The 20,171-nt window shown below is 46.1% G+C and overlaps 2 protein-coding genes across 2 annotated transcripts; both read left to right on the top strand.

Annotated features, from left to right (window-relative positions):
* Nucleotides 1-204: 204 nt before the first annotated feature.
* On the top strand, nt 205-5,011 carry LOC142216889 (acyl-coenzyme A synthetase ACSM3, mitochondrial-like). Its single transcript, XM_075284987.1, has 9 exons — nt 205-343; nt 570-649; nt 1,260-1,383; nt 1,939-2,019; nt 2,172-2,273; nt 3,079-3,206; nt 3,879-3,978; nt 4,318-4,437; nt 4,525-5,011. Exons 1-9 carry the CDS (start codon nt 311-313, stop codon nt 4,609-4,611), a joined length of 855 nt encoding a protein of 284 aa, XP_075141088.1. The 5' UTR covers nt 205-310; the 3' UTR covers nt 4,612-5,011.
* Nucleotides 5,012-9,375: 4,364 nt separating this feature from the next.
* LOC142216888 (acyl-coenzyme A synthetase ACSM3, mitochondrial-like) lies at nt 9,376-18,864 on the top strand. Its single transcript, XM_075284986.1, has 13 exons — nt 9,376-9,593; nt 9,785-9,995; nt 10,517-10,721; nt 10,798-10,941; nt 11,540-11,696; nt 12,402-12,481; nt 12,935-13,058; nt 15,559-15,639; nt 16,540-16,641; nt 17,142-17,269; nt 17,945-18,044; nt 18,500-18,619; nt 18,707-18,864. Exons 1-13 carry the CDS (start codon nt 9,390-9,392, stop codon nt 18,791-18,793), a joined length of 1,743 nt encoding a protein of 580 aa, XP_075141087.1. The 5' UTR covers nt 9,376-9,389; the 3' UTR covers nt 18,794-18,864.
* The last annotated feature ends 1,307 nt before the right edge of the window (nt 18,865-20,171 follow it).

The following is a 20,171-nucleotide window of genomic DNA, read 5'->3' as shown; positions in this document are numbered from 1 at the left end:
TTATTGTTGCTGATTTGATCTTGCTAAGTTTATTTTTCTCACCTTCCAGAACTCCATGTCCTCATATTAAGCAATGTTATCTGTAAGACTGAGGAGAAAGTTTTTGGCGTCTTTGGTGTCTCTCAGTGAAATCTACTCCAATAAGGGGAATTTCTAACTCGTTTTGTACCCATTTTATCCCTACAGGTATTGGTTGGATTTAACTCCTTCAGATGTGTTTTGGAACTCCTCGGACACAGGCTGGGCGAAGTCGGCATGGAGCAGTGTATTTGCTCCTTGGATTCAGGGCTCGTGTGTGTTTGCGCACTATATGCCTCGGTTTGATCCAATTGCAATCTTGGAAGTAAGTTAAAATAGTAATTTCCTATAACACAAATCACCCGCACATATATAAGATGCTCAAAGACTCACTGGAGACGCAACAAACATAAGCCAATAGTACAAGCAATGAGAAGAAACTGCCATGATAAGGACGAGGCTCCAGAAATCAGATATTATCATCTAAAAATAAAATCTGTAGAATATTATTTATTGCCAATAATCTGAATACATTTCTTTTATCGATGTAGACATTGAGCAACTACCCAGTGACCGCATTCTGCGCCGCTCCAACCGCCTATCGCATGCTGGTGTTATATAACACGACAAGGTACGTACAAATTATACCACGAACTGAATTATCTGGCGTGAAATCATAACGATATTTAATAGAAGGAAAGCTTGGGGCGTTACATTGTATAATATGGATATAATATTGTATAATATGGATATAACATTGTATTATATGGAGTGGATGATGAGTCTCAATAAATAATAATGTAGGGTTCCTACAATGACAGATTATCACCAATCCATTGACTGCTGGAGGTCCCACTTTAGTGACCCCCATGACTATGAGCATAGGCGTCCAGTGTTCCCCATTAGAATGGCGGAAAGGTTGTACATGCGTGGGTTCTGCCCCATTCCCAGAATATGAGACTGTCTACAATAACTGAATTCTTCTACCATTCTATCTCCGTCAGTCTTATATAGGTTGAATGGGCAGGATTATGGACGTGTGGTCTTTGCGCCATTCCGACGAGGGACATGGCCCTCTAGTTCTTGGAGGTCACCCCATAGTATAAGATGTGATTCAGCCATTTAGGATATGTGTCCCCTGGGCTGAGAGTTATCGTGGGGCAGCTGCTCTAAGGCAAGGCTCAGTAACACAAATGTGAATATAATGGGATTATCTGTATGTTTTTTGTATGTTTATGAAGCTACAAATTCAAGAGTCTTCAGCATTGTGTGAGCGCCGGGGAACCTATCAACCCTCAAGTGATGGAGCAATGGAAAGCGAGCACGGGCCTGGATATATATGAAGGCTATGGGCAAACCGAGACGGTAAGTTGTAACCAGGCACACGTATTATTTACCACCCGTATGACATAAAGAAAGCTGCAGATCTGGCAATAATGAGAGGTAACATCATCATATAGGCAATTGTACACACTAAGGCCGCAGGGCGAGGATCATGGATGATATACAATAACATTAGGATTATTTTAGATTGTCCTGGGCGACCAGAGTAGGGGCCTGTGCACACAATGCAGTTCTATGTGTAGGGACATCCAGACTGGAAGCAAAAGCAACACAATTCACCTTCATCTGCCTTTGTATGAAAAATCTAAATTCATAATTCTGTGCAAAGTTCATCAGTAAGGCCTTATGTACTCGCCCACTTATCACCTACCTGAGGTGTTGGTATGTTTTTTGGGTGACGTACAAAGCCTTTTATTTATTCAGATGACAGTGGGGTTTAGGGACCATCGGGGATAGTATGTGACCGGTGATGCTGCATACTGTGTACATATACCGTACGTGTGCAAAAGTGTCCATGCAGAGGACAGAATAACACTCATGTAAATGGACCCAGCTCACTCCGCCATTATTATCTAGGCCCTGATCTGCGCAACATTTAAAGGAATGAAGATAAAACCGGGCTCCATGGGCAAGGCTGCGCCAGGCTACGACGTCCAGGTAATTCTGTCCATACAAGTCGTGTGTATACGGTATACAGTGGGGTAATGGAGACTGATGGGATAATAAACATCCCCCAATCTTCCCCCATAATACCAGCATCCCATAATTCCTCTTCTTGCACGTCTTTAATATATATTTCATCGTTCTAGGTAGTCGATGTTGATGGTAAGGTCTTACCCCCAGATCAGGAAGGTGACATTGCAATCCATATAGCACCTCAAAGACCAAGCAATCTTTTTTCCCAATACACGGTAAGATTTGTGGCTTTGTCTGACGTCTTATACAATGGGATTGTCCAAATGCATCTAAATGTAAAGTAAGTCTGCAGCTCCTTTACAGATTTATATATCTCCATGATAACAGACTATAAACACACCGTGTACATTGTAGTCTGATGTGCAGTTACATTCTTATAATCTGGAATGGAGGGGAATATCCGTGCAGGATCAGACTACACAGGCTTCGTTTGTAGTCAGTTACATGACGTTGCATAGGTCTGCATAGACACATAACTATAAGGCTTTTTTATGTAAGACTGTTTGCAAGGTTGTTTAATTTCCATTGCATTTGGGTGATAAAAACTCATCGGTTTAAAACATGGCCATTCCCATGTCTTCCTGTACCCGGGGAGTTTGTCACCACAATGCAGCAGATAAGTTACTTTCATACAGTCACATTGTTGCGATATCATGTTTATGTCAATATGCAAATGAACTCTTTGTAGCGAGGAGGGTATTACTGCTCCAGAGATGTTAGAGGCAACGCCCACATTGCTCCAAAGAGCTCATTTGCATATTGGCAATAACAATATCCCAGCAGCAGAGGCGGCCATTCACAAGGGGACCCTTAACTGATCTATCTGGGCTGTTATCTCGGGTTCCTGTGACAGACTCCCTTTAAGGGGTTTGACATATCTTTAATATTAGTCATTTCTTGGGGTGTCCCATTGGGTCGTCCTGCTGGGACCTGCACCAATACCTCATATACTCCAAAGACGTAGCTTTGGTACACACAGTAATGACTTCTCATCTGCCATGTTCTATCCATTGGTCATAGGGTGACCCGGAGAAAACGGCCTCAACCATCAGAGGAGACTTTTACCTTACTGGAGACCGAGCCATAAAAGATGAAGACGGATATTTCTGGTTTGTTGGACGATCAGACGACGTTATTTTATCTTCTGGGTAAATATAAGTGCAATAAACCTCATCTACTAGTGATGTCATCGGTAACGTGGCCTTCAGCAGCCAATCAGAACTTTCCAATCCACAAAGCATCTCCGTGCCCAGAGCTACATGTACCGCAGGTCTATTGCAGACCGACGTGCCCTGGTCTGTGTGTTGTATCGCAAACCGCACAGTCCTAGCAATTCACACCACCATTTTTCACCCATGGAAGCCAATTTCTGCATTGGAGATGATACAGGCTTGGAGATCACAGTTGTCTCCAATTGTCACACCCTTCTTGGGAGGCTGCTGTCACATACTGTGCCCACATCACACAGAGAATAAGGGAAGCTCATCCAAGAGTCCAGGAGGTCGCCTCTAATTTCAGGAGCCTCCCAGACATCCTGGATGAGTTGGTAGATTTCATATGGCAATGCCGTGTGCAGGGACTCTGTATGGCAGCACATGGAGTTTCTCAGGGCTCATTTTACAGAACTGTAGGGTATGGTACAAGGGGCGATATTCTCCCCCAGAAGCATTGCCAAATACTGTCTTAATATATCATGCAAATTTAAAAACCAGCAGCGCGGGGTGGTACGGTACATGTATGGATAGTATGTACAGTATGGGTGCTTATATTTCCATAGGCACCATAGTAGATGATGTATGATCTTTCCCTCATCTGTCTAGATATCGCATTGGACCATTTGAAATAGAGAGCGCCTTGATAGAGCACCCGGCGGTGGCAGAATCGGCAGTGGTCAGCAGCCCGGACCCCATCAGAGGAGAGGTGACCATCAGCTGATACTTGGCTAAAAAATTCTAATATTGTGGTCCCTAAAAACAAAAAATCTCATATAGAGAACATAGGGTGCAGCTAATACATGGGTATACCATTGGCCCTGCCAGATCTGGCCACCATAATATGAACCCTACAGCATGTCTGTATTACGTCAGTCTGAATACAGCCTAATCCAGCTGCTTATTGGTCGTACAGAGGCTGCAATAATGTCAGTAATGAAGTGATTATTAATAAGAAAAGGAGATACACGAGTGTTTATTGGACAATCTCTATAAAGTAAGTGAGCAAAGTAAGCGGCTTACACCTCATTGTGTGCTTAACGGACAGGTGGTGAAAGCTTTCGTGGTCTTGTCCCCTCCATACACTGCACATGACCAAGATGCACTGACTAAAGAACTACAAGACCATGTCAAGAAAGTGACGGCTCCTTACAAGTACCCAAGAAAGGTGCGTACCTTCACACCACAGCCGACCTGACGCCAGACACTGCTGGGACTTGTAGTGATTTATTACTTTATCTTTCCATTGCAATAGATTGAATTTGTTGAACAATTGCCGAAGACAGTCAGCGGGAAGATTCGGAGGAACGAGCTGAGGAACAAAGAATGGGGCAGAGTCTAGAGACCGGATACCGCTCATTGACAACAATCCCTAGTCCACACGTATGGAAACAATCCACACAACTTATTAAAGGGACGTCTTCTTATTTTTGGATCGTGGTCAATAAAAATTGGAAACAATTCAAAGAAATATTGTCTTAAAGGATCCAAGATCTCCAATCCCAGGGTGCGCGGATCTGGAGTAACAATGTACGAGACTAAGAATCTGTTCTGGTGGATCATGACCTTGTCCTGTGACCTTGTCCTGTGACCTTGTCCTGTGACCTTGTCCTGTGACCTCGTCCTGTGACCTCATCCTGTGCGTGGCTACAGACCCCCGGGGTCCCCCCACACATTGTATACATAGCAGTGACTCCATATTATTGCACAGCCTCACCTACTCCATTACGGTTCTCCTGTAATCTCACCTGAATGTTCATTTTCATCACTTTTATATCATTGTTAAATAAATAGTTATTGGATATAAAACGCGTCTCTTCGAATGGAAAACAAAGTTAAATGTGTGTTTTGTGCACAAAATTTTGTATATTTATTCATATTGTAAGGCATTTCTCCAAAACAAATAACCTTAAGGCTAAACCCCCATGTTGTGGGAACGCCGCTTTTTTTTGTTACAGATTTTGCTGTGGTTCTTTGCCAGCATTAGAAGGGAGAACTAGAAGAACTTCCCATTTATTTCCACTTCCATTCTTGGCTTTGGCTCCAAAAAATGCAGAAAAACTGCAACAAAAAAAGCTACGGGGCCTCAGCCTTAAAGGGGTGGTCTCAAGAGACATCCTGCAACTTTGCATGGACAATTCAAGTCCACCAGAAGGGCCGAGCGTCAGACTCCACTCTACAATGTCCATGGGATCTATAAGGACACATGGACAAGGGTTAGTTCATGATACAACCATTGAAGTGTATCCGGATGTTTCCGGGCTGTTATCACCAGTTGTCAGAGGTAACACATGAATATTAGGCTTATTGTCCAGTCTGTTGGTGATAACGTCATTCATGTACATAAGATCACTTCTGGTCACACGCCAGGTACGTCTTGGAGTGTTTTATCTCCCAGATCACATAGAGGTCAGGAGCTGAAACCCTGCGACATCTGCTGTCATTGTAATTAATGGGTCCCCGTCACAGAATCAAAGGTCTTCAGGTTGAGAATATATTTATTCTTTATGGGGGGGGCCTTTCTATAGGTGTCCTCAGGCATCTCCAGTGTATGGCGGTACCCAGACCTCTCTGCTACAACACTTCAGCAACGCAGACAGTTTCGATCAGTTTCGGCTACACTTAGAAGTAACTGACTCTGACATCTTACATTTACAGTTATATCTATAGGATATGCCTACATTCCGGATAGATGCAGATCCCACCTCTAGGACTCATATCTTTTTGGAGAACAGAGCCTTCTTCTCAGCCATACATGGGTGGAATCCACGAGGCCAATACTTCTCCGGAGGTCCAACCTTTCTCCAGAGTCCGCAATGGTCTATAGCTATACAAATCATGGCTAAGCCTTCTTACTGAATTTGTTCCGTTTTTAGGAAATGTTTTGAGCTTTGCATTGTGAGAGTAGAAGACGTCACTCTTCTTAAATCCCCCCAAAGATGATGCAACGCCTCCCAGGTGACAATTCTTCCGATTTTTGTTGTAGTTTATGTTGGATAAGATTTCTTTGTAACGGCTCCAGTCTTCTCTTGTTACTATGTCTCATAGCTCTGTGTTCTTGTCATGTTTGCTGATCTCTGTATCCCGTCTTGTGTAGAATACGGCCGCAGATTAATCATTAATTGTGGAAATCCGTGGACAAAGTGTACAGAGATCCGAGTAAGAGACGGACAGGTCTTTTACCCCGGCCCCCATGACGGCTCCCCCACACCCTCAGGACATGTTATTGGACCTTGGCTGACAAATCATTTGTGTGGCTTTAATATAATCTCCTCTGTATCCTGATGTGACATCAACATCGTTCATGGTGAATAATTACACAGTGATGTTCCCCATAGACCTGAGTGTGCGCTTTATCTGTACAGAACTACGTACGGCGATGTCCGGAACCTTAGTCACCCTGTAAAACCTCAAACACAAGAATTACAGAGATGTGGAGAATCCTTAGTGATAAATGACCTTCGTGTAGCCGCGTGTAAAGGTACTTACTTGTAATACTTACCGTCCTGCACTTCTGTACATTGTTCTGTCCATGAACAGGGAAACCACCTTCATATTCCACAAAAGAAAATCCCTTTATGGGGGGATCAACCCTGACCCTTAGACCCAGAGACTCAATAACAAGGGCCAAGAACAGGGTAAAACAAGACCCCGGCCCCAGGTCACGCTGAACGATTCTGAGTTGACCCCATTCACACCTTCCTCTGCCTTGGAATTCCAATGCAGCACTTTCATCCATTTTGCTATGTTTTCCCCAAAGCCAAATCTAATGAAGACCTCCCACAGTAAAGCCCATGTTATGGTACCGAGCGCCTCCATGGTATCTCTTATCTGAGACATATCACACAGACGCAAAGATTCTTCTAATACTGTATACCATTGATTTCCCAGGTATGAAACGTGACTGGTCGGGTGGACGGTGAAGGTAACCAGCACCTTGGCTATGGGACAGAAGCAGGATTAGGTGCAGCTCAGGTGCAGCTCAGGTGCAGGCTCAGGTGCAGAGTCAGGTGCAGGGTCAGGTGCAGGGTCAGGAGCAGGGTCAGGTGCAGGATCAGGTGCAGGATCAGGTGCAGGGTCAGGTGCAGGGTCAGGTGTAGGGTCAGGTGCAGGATCAGGTGCAGGATCAGGAGCAGGGTCAGGTGTAGGGTCAGGTGCAGGCTCAGGTGCAGGGTCAGGAGCAGGATCAGGTGTAGGGTCAGGTGCAGGATCAGGTGCAGGATCAGGAGCAGGGTCAGGTGCAGGATCAGGTGCAGGGTCAGGTGCAGGGTCAGGTGTAGGGTCAGGAGCAGGATCAGGTGCAGCTCAGGTGCAGGCTCAGGTGCAGGGTCAGGTGTAGGGTCAGGTGCAGGGTCAGGTGCAGGATCAGGTGCAGGATCAGGTGCAGGGTCAGGAGCAGGGTCAGGTGCAGGATCAGGTGCAGGATCAGGTGCAGGGTCAGGAGCAGGGTCAGGTGCAGGATCAGGTGCAGCTCAGGTGCAGGCTCAGATGCAGGGACAGGTGCAGGATCAGGTGCAGGGTCAGGTGCAGGGTCAGGTGTAGGGTCAGGAGCAGGGTCAGGTGCAGGATCAGCTGCAGGGTCAGGTGTAGGGTCAGGAGCAGGATCAGGTGCAGCTCAGGTGCAGGCTCAGGTGCAGGCTCAGGTGCAGGGTCAGGTGCAGGATCAGGTGCAGGGTCAAGTGCAGGATCAGGTGCAGGGTCAGGTGCAGCTCAGGTGCAGGGTCAGGTGCAGGGTCAGGTGTAGGGTCAGGAGCAGGATCAGGTGCAGGCTCAGGTGCAGGCTCAGGTGCAGGGTCAGGTGTAGGGTCAGGTGCAGGGTCAGGTGCAGGATCAGGTGCAGGGTCAGGAGCAGGGTCAGGTGCAGGATCAGGTGCAGGGTCAGGAGCAGGATCAGGTGCAGCTCAGGTGCAGGCTCAGGTGCAGGCTCAGGTGCAGGCTCAGGTGCAGGGTCAGGTGCAGGATCAGGAGCAGGGTCAGGTGCAGGATCAGGTGCAGGATCAGGTGCAGGGTCAGGTGCAGGGTCAGGTGTAGGGTCAGGAGCAGGATCAGGTGCAGGCTCAGGTGCAGGCTCAGGTGCAGGGTCAGGTGTAGGGTCAGGTGCAGGATCAGGTGCAGGATCAGGTGCAGGGTCAGGATCAGGTGCAGGGTCAGGTGCAGGATGAGGAGCAGCCCAAGGTCCTAGGCAGTAAATCAGTACACGGACATTATATGTAATGTAAAGCGGTGCAGAATATCTTCGTGCTATATAAATAGAGGATGATTATTATCTATCCAGTTCCATTCCTGACACATTAAATACATTTTAGTGAATTGCTGTCACGTTGTCCTTTAGTATAAGATCTGCAGGGTGTGACAACAGCAGGGACTATTAGTGGCGATTGTGGAGCCTGAGTTACTATTAACTTTATATTAGAACAATAGTTAATGATAACTAGCTGGGACTCCTTTATCTCCATTCTGCCAGTTTTTGTCATTTTCCCAATCCTCCGGCTCACGGGACAGTCCACAAACATTTGCATGCAGCCAAAATAGCAAAGTGAGATCAGATAGCTGAGACCTTCACTCCATAGACTGTGAGTATTACTAATGTATCGGGGATCCTCCTGCCCCCATCTGCTTAAGCCTTATTATATAGGCAATCCCTTTAGTGGTGGTCAGTATAGAGGAAGACGTCTGTACAGCAATAATACGGCAGACATTCTCTGATTGCTTAGAAAAGGGAATTATCATCTCTGGAAATTCTGTAAACAGGTCACAAGAACTACTCATGTTAAAGGGGCTGTCCAGGAAATATAGGAAACTCAGGGACAGTTTGCATGGGTATAAAAAGTCATATTCACCTATTTCTGGCCCTCCATTGCACAGTCCCAGTCCCCTTTTCCTCCTATGCCGGGACCCTCACATGACCATACAGACCAATCGGGGTCCTCGGCAGGCACTTGTAAGGAGCTGGTGACATAAGTAGTGATGTCCTAGATACATTTTGTCCTAGATGTCAGTCTCTCTGTATCTTATTATGATATTTCACATTATCTAGTTTATTGCATGAGTTAGTTTATTACGTCCAGTAAACATGGGGATCTGATTTCTTCTTGTACAGGGACCTGACCTGCGCCTGCCATGAAGATTCTTCTTAAAGTCAAGTATTTTCCCTTCCATATTAACCCGAGGATCTGCTGCAGATTATTCAGCAACAGCCAAAAACTTTCCGCCCCTCAGAATTTCTCAGATTATGAGGATATTAAGAAAAATTTCAAACTGGAGCAGCCAGAATACTTCAACTTCGCAAGCGACATCTTAGATAAATGGACGGCAGCAGAGAAGGTAGGAATGACCCTAAAAATAAAAATGGGTGTCAGGAATGTTTCTATCTGTCCTGCTATTCTCACTTTGTCAATGGCAACTCCGTTACAATTTGGGAAATACTTAAGTTACAATTCCATAACAATGACCATGTGTATGGTAAGAGAACACAATGTAACACAATGTAACTAATAGTGATAATCTGTTCCCAGGACGGAAGGAAAAAGCCAAATCCTGCCCTGTGGTGGATCGATGGGGAAGGGAAAGAGGTGAAGTGGAGCTTTGAAGAGTTGGGGTCTCGCTCGCGGAAAGTGGCGAATATACTCTGCGGTGCTTGTGACCTGGAACCAGGAGACAGAGTTATTGTGATCCTACCCAAGTTACCAGAATGGTGGCTGCTGAATGTGGCCTGTATTAGAGCAGGTAGGTAACATGAATGGAACCATCTGTCAGGATTATCAGGAACTCTCAGCTTGAGATCGGTGCCCAGTAGGAACCTAAGACCAAGGATTGGCCAATAATATGTAAGATGGTCGAGTTATTATGATGTAGATTGTAGACCAGCAAAAAAGAGTGCGACCCCTGCCTGCCTGCTATGAGATGAATTGTATCCTGTAGAGGGTTGTAATGTGGTCACCCATGTCTGACCCCTCCTAAAGATAGCAAACACCTTCGTGGGATCTCCTTACATAGCACAAGAGTCTTTCCTTGAGGTGTCTGATACTCCATAGTTCAATCCTTGACTTTGACTAAACCATCTGTTGAATTGTTCGGGGACCAGACTTGCAGAATTCAGGGTTCTTACTCCTTGTCCGGACAAAGCAGGGTCCTGGATAAGAGACCTTTCATGTAGTTCTCGGGGTACTGAGACATTTTGCTGTCGGGTCCAGGAGCTTGAGGTTATGGATTTGTTCCATCTTATGTTTCCATCACTTACTTCTCAGGTTTCGTTATAATTCCTGGGACAACACAACTGACAGCAAAGGACATTCTGCACAGGCTGCGAACATCAGAAGCAAGGTGCATTATCACCAGCCAAGACCTGGCACCCGCTGTAGACGCCATCTCATCCCAAGCGCCATTGCTAAAAACTAAGCTGCTTGTGTCTGGAGCCAGAGAAGGCTGGCTGGATTTCCAGGATCTCTATACGTATGTCCCATCATATTATATGTAATGGTTTACACACCAATGACTGCCAGATAACATGTATTTACATCCCCTTTAGGAGGGCCAATGACAAGCACACGTGTGTCAGGACAAGGAGCGCAGACCCCATGTCCATTTTCTTCACTAGCGGGACAACAGGTTCTCCAAAAATGACAGAGCACAGTCACAGCAGTTATGGATTGGGGCTGACTGCAGTAGCAAAGTAAGTAAATCCGGACGGAAGGAATCCCTTGTAAAAGTCACTTTATAGCTGCTCTACAGGTAACTTCAGGGGCCAAGTCAGGACTGGCATTACCATGAGACACGTCTGGGAAGGTGTCAGGTCCAACTAGGCATGGAGAAGCTAAACATGGTCTGGGTGCACTACGCTCCTACCAAGGATCTGATCTGCCTGGGTGCCCATTGAGACTGTGTCATCAGAGGACCCACAAACTACTAGAACTGGCCCGAGGGTTAATCTTCAGACTTGTGCTACTTATTTTGTTGCTATCTTGTCTTGTAACGCTGTGATTTTATTTCCCTCGTCTTGAGGTGACTTCTGGAAATAAAACCCCTCCAGAATTGGCAAATAGCAGCCTATTATTAGGCTTAGTGGTCAGAGTGACAACATATACATAGTAAAATGGGAAACATAATGTAATATTTCTTGACACATTCCCTTTGTTACATTGTTACAGCATTACCCATAGGACTAATGGGAGTGATGATACAGTATATGTGCGCTGTAATCTGACATCTGCTCTTTCATGTACAACTATAACAGAGAATAACAACATCATTGATATTACTTTACCAAACAGGTATTGGCTGGACTTGTCTCCTTCAGACGTGTTTTGGAATGTATCAGACCCAGGTTGGGTAAAGTCTACATGGAGCTTTGTTTTCTGCCCGTGGATTCAGGGTTCCTGCGTGTTCGTGCACTACATGCCTCGGTTTGACCCCGCTGTCATTTTGGATGTAAGTTACAATAGTAATTCCTGGTCCTGATTCCTTACACAAAGGGAATAGAAGAATCACATAGAGCTCCATGGAGAGGGGAGGGGTGGAGTAAGAGTCTCCTGCCGGCTGGCTTATTGATTTATTGCTCCATTCTGTGTATTATCAGCTTCTTATCTACAACCTAGTAGTGTTAAAAAGCAGAGAACAGCAGATGTAACAGCAGCAACTATCTGAGCGTCTCTTCTATCCCCCTCCCCTCTTCATAGACTAATATGGAGAAAGGAACTGCCTGAAAAGTGGAGAAGGAATTAGATTTCTGTAGTAAGATCTATTACAACGTTCCTTATATTAACCTGCACTGATCATATGTGAGATGATGTTTATAACTGGAGGTGACTTTAAGTTACAATATTCAAGATACCCTAAGACACTGGATCTGAACCTTGTTTGAGGTCCCGACCCCGCCAGTCTCATCTGCACAGTCACCGAACCCTTCTGTAGTGAGAAATCAAATAGGATTATTTTCCAAATTCAAGACATAGGTATATGTTATTACTGGTACACAAAATGAACCGTGCACAGGGCCTAGGGTGCGATCGAACCCCGGATAAGAACCGCTGGTCTAAGATCTCTAGGCTGTAATACAAGGTGTGAATAGGGCCATACACACGAGAAGTGTAATAATGGCAGTGACAAAGCTAATAGTTTTCATTCTTGATACAGACACTGAGCAAGTTCCCTGTCACTGTATTCTGCGCACCGCCAACCGCCTATCGCATGTTAGTCTTATGTGACTTTACAGGGTAAGTACGAGATATCTATGATCTGACCCCCCGGTATGAAGTAATACACATAATATACGAAGAATTACTAGGTTTGGGGCCTTTTACTGATTATATTTGGGGATCTCTGCATAATAACACACAGTGATGTCACAGTACAGGATAATACACACAGTGATGTCACAGTACAGAGATAATACACACAGTGATGTCACAGTACAGAGATAATACACACAGTGATGTCACAGTACAGGATAATACACACAGTGATGTCACAGTACAGGATAATACACACAGTGATGTCACAGTACAGGATAATACACACAGTGATGTCACAGTACAGGATAATACACACAGTGATGTCACAGTACAGAGATAATACACACAGTGATGTCACAGTACAGGATAATACACACAGTGATGTGGCAGCGATTGTAATGGGATTATTTATATATTTTTGTTATATTTATAAAGCTACAAATTCAGGAGTCTTCAGCATTGTGTGGGGGGAGGAGAACCAATGAACCCGGAAGTGATGAAGCAATGGAAAGAGAACACAGGCCTGGATATATATGAGGGCTATGGGCAAACGGAGACGGTAAGGTGTATCTGGGGAAAACTATTATGGCCGAGCACCTGGGCAATTTTTTTTTATCATCTCTAGTTATCCGGGTACTGGTGACAGTAACCTATCTATCTGCAGGACTGGGGTGATATGCTGGTTCTGGTGACAGTAACCTATCTATCTGCAGGGCTGGGGTGATATGCTGGTTCTGGTGACAGTAACCTATCTATCTGCAGGGCTGGGGTGATATGCTGGTTCTGGTGACAGTAACCTATCTATCTGCAGGGCTGAGGTGATATGCTGGGTCTGGTGACAGTAACCTATCTATCAGCAGGGCTGGGGTGATATACTGGTTCTGGTGACAGTAACCTATCTATCTGCAGGGCTGGGGTGATATGCTGGGTCTGGTGACAGTAACCTATCTATCTGCAGGGCTGGGGTGATATGCTGGGTCTGGTGACAATAACCTATCTATCTGCACGGCTGGGGTGATATGCTGGTTCTGGTGACAGTAACCTATCTATCTGCAGGGCTGGGGTGATATGCTGGGTCTGGTGACAGTAACCTATCTATCTGCAGGGCTGGGGTGATATGCTGGTTCTGGTGACAGTAACCTATCTATCTGCAGGGCTGGGGTGATATGCTGGGTCTGGTGACAGTAACCTATCTATCTGCACAGCTGGGGTGATATGCTGGTTCTGGTGACAATAACCTATCTATCTGCAGGGCTGGGGTGATATGCTGGTTCTGGTGAGAGTAACCTATCTATCTGCAGGGCTGGGGTGATATGCTGGGTCTGGTGACAGTAACCTATCTATCTGCAGCGCTGGGGTGATATGCTGGTACTGGTGACAGTAACCTATCTATCTGCAGGGCTGGGGTGATATGCTGGGTCTGGTGACAGTAACCTATCTATCTGCAGGACTGGGGTGATATGCTGGTTCTGGTGACAGTAACCTATCTATCTGCAGGACTGGGGTGATATGCTGGTTCTGGTGACAGTAACCTATCTATCTGCAGGGCTGGGGTGATATGCTGGGTCTGGTGATAGTAACCTATCTATCTGCAGGGCTGGGGTGATATGCTGGTACTGGTGACAGTAACCTATCTATCTGCAGGGCTGGGGTGATATGCTGGTACTGGTGACAGTAACCTATCTATCTGCAGGGCTGGGGTGATATGCTGGTACTGGTGACAGTAACCTATCTATCTGCAGGGCTGGGGTGATATGCTGGGTCTGGTGACAGTAACCTATCTATCTGCAGGGCTGGGGTGATATGCTGGGTCTGGTGACAGTAACCTATCTATCTGCAGGGCTGGGGTGATATACTGGTACTGGTGACAGTAACCTATCTATCTGCAGGGCTGGGGTGATATGCTGGTTCTGGTGACAGTAACCTATCTATCTGCAGGACTGTGGTGATATGCTGGGTCTGGTGACAGTAACCTATCTATCTGCAGGGCTGGGGTGATATGCTGGTTCTGGTGACAGTAACCTATCTGCAGGGCTGGGGTAATATGCTAGTTCTGGTGGCAGTAACCTATCTATCTGCAGGGCTGGGGTGATATGCTGGGTCTGGTGACAGTAACCTATCTATCTGCAGGGCTGGGGTGATATGCTGGTACTGGTGACAGTAACCTATCTATCTGCAGGGCTGGGGTGATATGCTGGGTCTGGTGACAGTAACCTATCTATCTGCAGGGCTGGGGTGATATGCTGGGTCTGGTGACAGTAACCTATCTATCTGCAGGGCTGGGGTTATATGCTGGTTCTGGTGACAGTAACCTATCTATCTGCAGGGCTGGGGTGATATGCTGGTTCTGGTGACAGTAACCTATCTATCTGCAGGGCTGGGGTGATATGCTGGTTCTGGTGACAGTAACCTATCTATCTGCAGGGCTGGGGTGATATGCTGGGTCTGGTGACAGTAACCTATCTATCTGCAGGGCTGGGGTGATATACTGGTTCTGGTGACAGTAACCTATCTATCTGCAGGACTGGGGTGATATACTGGTTCTGGTGACAGTAACCTATCTATCTGCAGGACTGGGGTGATATGCTGGGTCTGGTGACAGTAACCTATCTATCTGCAGGGCTGGGGTGATATGCTGGTGACAGTAACCTATCTATCTACAGGGCTGGGGTGATATACTGAGGTCTGGTGACAGTAACCTATCTATCTGCAGGGCTGGGGTGATATGCTGGTTCTGGTGACAGTAACCTATCTATCTGCAGGGCTGGGGTGATATGCTGGGTCTGGTGACAGTAACCTATCTATCTGCAGGGCTGGGGTGATATGCTGGGTCTGGTGACAGTAACCTATCTATCTGCAGGGCTGGGGTGATATGCTGGGTCTGGTGACAGTAACCTATCTATCTGCAGGGCTGGGGTGATATGCTGGTTCTGGTGACTATAACCTATCTATCTGCAGGACTGGGGTGATATACTGAGGTCTGGTTAGTCTGGGACTCCCTGTAAATACTAGAGATATACATATTGGTATCTGCAGTGATTCCTTCTGTTATTTTCTAGATCCTGATTTGTGGATCATATAAAGGAATGAAGATAAAACCCGGCTCTATGGGGAAGGCTGCGCCAGGATACGACGTCCAGGTACAGAAGCTTTGTAATAATCTGCAGCACATAATTAGATACATTGATAACATATTGTGACACTTCCCATTTACCTCTATGAAGTGAGGACAATGTTTCGCCACAATCCCTCCATTCTATTTACCGTATATACTCGATTATAAGCCGAGGCTCCTAATTTTACCACAAGTAACTGTGAAAACTTATTGACTGGAGTATAAGCCTGGGGGGGGGGGGATGCAGCAGCTACTGGGAAATTACAAAAATTAAAATGGTCAGAGTTTTTGGGTGCAGTAGATGCTGGGGAGGGGGAGGGGGTGTTTGGTTGTCTATCTGCCCCTTCCCTGATCTTGAGGACTGGGGTTTTCTTCCCCCACTTGGACCTCAGCCTGGCTGACTATAGGGGATCTGCAGTGCTCCTATTAACCCCTACCTGACGGAACAGGAGCACTGCAGACCCTCTATATTCAGTAGACACAGGGAGACCTCATGTGTGTAATGTCTCACAGTCACGTGTTACTTCTATATGTATTCTAGAGAGAGGAGGGATTTACAACTTTTATTTACTTTATTTTTTTATTATATTTTTTTTAAAGCTTCTTTTTTTCCCATTATTTTATGGGAGATTCTATACATTACTATTGTGGCTGGTCATAGACACCCCCCCCCCCCACCAAAAAAAAACAAACCAAAATTTATTTATTTTTTTGCTTGACTCGAGTATAAGCCGAGGGGGGGTTTTCGGCACAAAAACTGTGCTGAAAAATTCGGCTTATGCTCGAGTATATACGGTAATCTGTCACTAACAATCCCTGATTATTCCTCTACACGGCGGCTTGCAACACTGAAACGTTCCTGACGGATCGGACCAATTCTCCAGTAGGGGAGATCTCTCTAATACAGTCTATTCTGTGATTGTAGGTGGTGGATGCTGAGGGCAATGTATTACCCCCCAATCAGGAGGGGGATATCGCGATCCGTATAGCGCCTAGAAGACCCTTCTATCTCTTCACTCACTACACGGTAAGATACATCTAATGGACTGACTCTTATTGAGCAATAATTCCTAAAGTTGTGATTCCAAGTCTCCTCCTCTTGTGTTTCTACAGTAACAGACTACAAGCGGGTCCTGTAGTCGGACTCTGTAGTTACACCCCCCTGTGTGACCCCTGTAATCTCCCAATATATGTTTGGTTGGTGAAGACTCAATCGGAAAGACTATGACTGATGGCTCCGACTACCCCGGGCTTGTGTGTAGTCTCTTACCATGGAGACGCAGCTATGGACACATTGGAGCAATACATAAGATTGGTTGTAGAATTTGTCCTAAATTCTTAGGCTTGGACTCAGGGTGAGGGATTGCAGCAGGTCGGCCACCGGCCATAGCGTCATGTGATAGCAGAATAGAGGAGGAGGATGAAACAAGGCTCCTCCACATGTTGTGAGCGCAGCACAAGCCGAGATATAATGTAACTGCTAGAATATCCAATATCCATCTCTTATATAATATCCATCGGTCACAGGGCGACCCCGAGAAAACGGCCGCAACCCAAAAAGGAGACTTTTACCTGACTGGAGACCGAGCCATAAAAGATGAAGACGGATATTTCTGGTTTATCGGGAGATCAGACGATGTTATTTTATCTTCTGGGTAAATATTTGTTTTATAACACAATGGACCTGATATCTGGAGACCGGTAACCTCCTAGCAACTTCTATAGGCTCGGCCTTAAAGGGGTAGTCCCATCTTAGACTTGTATGGCAGGAGATGATGTGAGACCCAAGATGGTTGTGGCACCAGGCAAGATAGGAAAAGGAAGATGTGGGGGGAGGGGCCAGCATTCTGATCAGTGGGGGAGGGGGCCACCATTCTGATCAGTGGGGGGAGGGGCCACCATTCTGATCAGTGGGGGGGAGGGTCCACCAGTCTGATCAGTGGGGGGAGGGGCCACCATTCTGATCAGTGGGGGGAGGGGCCAGCATTCTGATCAGTGGGGGGAGGGGCCACCATTCTGATCAGTGGGGGAGGGGCCACCATTCTGATAAGTGGGGGGAGGGGCCACCATTCTGATCAGTGGGGGGAGGGGCCACCATTCTGATTAGTGGGGGGAGGGGCCAGCATTCTGATCAGTGGGGGGAGGGTCCACCATTCTGATCAGTGGGGGGAGGGGCCACCATGCTGATCAGTGGGGGGAGGGGCCACCATTCTGATTACAGATTAGATGCCACATTAAAGATCCGTATAATGGATGTACTAAGAGGACTTATATGGTGTGTATATATATATATATATATATATATATATATATATATATATATATTTTAGATACCGTATTGGACCATTTGAAATAGAGAGCGCCTTGCTAGAGCACCCGGCGGTGGCAGAATCGGCAGTGGTCAGCAGCCCGGACCCCATCAGAGGAGAGGTGACCTTGTCTATAATATGTTAATGTTTTGGTTTCTTTTGGTTACCCTTGGAGTATATGGGGTGCTTGTGCCCTGAAGGCTGCAGTCAGTACCTGGGCTGCACTTTGTATCGTGTCTACTACATATTGATAAGTTGGGACCAAAAGCTCGGACATCGCTCAGATTATCTGTCTATGAAATCCCCTTCTTCAATAAACTCATTGGCAATTACGATATCTGCGCACGACTTGCTCTTCTTCTCTGCTCCTTCTCTCTCTTCTTCTTTCCATTCTCTGCTTTTCTTCTCTGCACAGTCTAGATTTTATTCTTCGTAGGGCTTTGTGCTACTAACACCATCTTACTAAGACAATAAATCATCATGAGAAGTAGATAGAAAGTAAATGGAACAAGTTAGGAAGAGTAACCATAATACACATGATTGTGTCCGACACCTAATAATCTGTATAACGGACAGGTGGTGAAAGCTTTCGTGGTCTTGTCCCCTCCATACACTGCACATGACCAAGATGCACTGACTAAAGAACTACAAGACCATGTCAAGAAAGTGACGGCTCCTTACAAGTACCCAAGAAAGGTGCGTACCTTCCCAACACAGCCGACCTGACTCCAGACACTGCTGGGACTTGTAGTGATTTATTACTTTATCTTTCCATTGTAATAGATTGAATTTGTTGAACAATTGCCGAAGACAGTCAGCGGGAAGATTCGGAGGAACGAGCTGAGGAACAAAGAATGGGGCAGAGTCTAGAGACCGGATACGACAAGCCAAAGTTACTGACATAAGAAGAGATTAGAGTCATCTCCAAGGAAGTCTCCTCCACATGGCTGGAAATAATCCAGATCTTACATAAAGGAGATGTCACATGAAGACATTTTGTCTGTTTGTCCTTTTTGTCCATATGGACATCAAAGATATTTCCCTCATTCGGGAGCCTCCTCTGTCAGCCCAATAGGAAATCCCATTAAAATCTAGAATCCATAACCTGTAATATTGTTCTCTCCAAGAAAGGCCCCTCTCTCCCATGGAGCCGACCTCCCTGCTGGCCTCTGACGGTGTCTGTGTGAGCTTGGACTGGCTGGCGAGTGGTGAACACACTGGTTTGCTGACTTACCTCCATCTGGATCATATAGTAGAGATTTGCAGATAGACCCTGTTGTCCATCAGGGCTCCAGTGTCTAGCTAACCACCAAACCCCAATATACAGGGACACTTACTCCAGGCTGAGTCTCGCTCCCCTCCTTTATTAGGTCAGTCTGGCTCAGTTTGATGAGCGCTATTCCAGTGGATGTTTGGTGAGCGACCAGCTGCCTTTTCCTACATTAGCGCCTGTCTTTTGGGATTAGTTGGTGCCCCTTTCTGTTGTTTGTTTTAAATTTCAGATGACAATCCTATAAAGAAATGATTGTATAAATAATGTGAGGATTTGGGATAAAAATAAGAAGCGGACTCTCTGTGGACTCCCCTGTGTCCCTTGTTATGCTCCATCCAGTCTTGGGGTGACTTTCCATATTGTTTCAGGCAACACACTGAGTGAAGAGAGTCCAAGGCAGCGGAAATTCACAAAAAGAGAATCCGGCTTCGTGTTATTCTATCATTAAAAAGCAATAAGTTTTCAAGCTGGTGATGGAGTCCGGTGGAAACATCGTCCATCACGTCACTGCCCCATTATTGGTTATCACACTCTGCATTTGGTACTTGCAGTTCCTCCTCTTCTCTGCTGAGGACCAAACTCCATCTTGAATGCTATATTTCTATTCCTTTGTGCTTTGCTTTCAATCCCATGATGCCTCCGCACAGCGTCACAGGCACAGCAAACACCATTAGGGGACAGGGTAATAATCGTCTTCCCCTCTAGATTTTTCCAACTATCTTAGAGTCCGTCTACTTGGTCTTCTTGGTGATGGTGCAGATATGGAGTCCCCAGGACCTGTGGGCATCTCCCGCATCAAGCCCTATATGGGTTAGACCTAAGATTAAAGAGTTGATAAGTCGGTTGCACATCATCATACACCTGGAGTCAGGGGGGAACCTCAAGTGCGAGGCCTGTCATTGTAGGAAGGAGTTTGGGGAGTTTGACTGGACACCCCGGGTTTCATCATGGAGGTCCTGATAGATCAGGTCCCTG

This window comes from Leptodactylus fuscus, chromosome 8 (genome assembly GCF_031893055.1).
Source record: "Leptodactylus fuscus isolate aLepFus1 chromosome 8, aLepFus1.hap2, whole genome shotgun sequence".
Classification (NCBI taxonomy): Eukaryota; Metazoa; Chordata; class Amphibia; order Anura; family Leptodactylidae; genus Leptodactylus; species Leptodactylus fuscus.
The sequence above is the reverse complement of the archived record's forward strand: the minus strand, read 5'-3'. Positions and strand labels throughout refer to the sequence as shown.

What these genes read in the sequence shown, in the direction of transcription:
- LOC142216889 (XM_075284987.1), top strand. Translation starts at nt 311, where the DNA reads ATGCCTCGGTTTGATCCAATTGCAATCTTGGAA. An exon ending in ATCTTTTTTCCCAATACACG is followed by an intron (nt 2,274 to 3,078) that starts GTAAGATTTGTG and finishes CATTGGTCATAG; the next exon opens with GGTGACCCGGAGAAAACGGC. An exon ending in CGGACCCCATCAGAGGAGAG is followed by an intron (nt 3,979 to 4,317) that starts GTGACCATCAGC and finishes CTTAACGGACAG; the next exon opens with GTGGTGAAAGCTTTCGTGGT.
- LOC142216888 (XM_075284986.1), top strand. Translation starts at nt 9,390, where the DNA reads ATGAAGATTCTTCTTAAAGTCAAGTATTTTCCCTTCCATATTAACCCG. An exon ending in AATGGACGGCAGCAGAGAAG is followed by an intron (nt 9,594 to 9,784) that starts GTAGGAATGACC and finishes ATCTGTTCCCAG; the next exon opens with GACGGAAGGAAAAAGCCAAA. An exon ending in GTCTTATGTGACTTTACAGG is followed by an intron (nt 12,482 to 12,934) that starts GTAAGTACGAGA and finishes ATATTTATAAAG; the next exon opens with CTACAAATTCAGGAGTCTTC.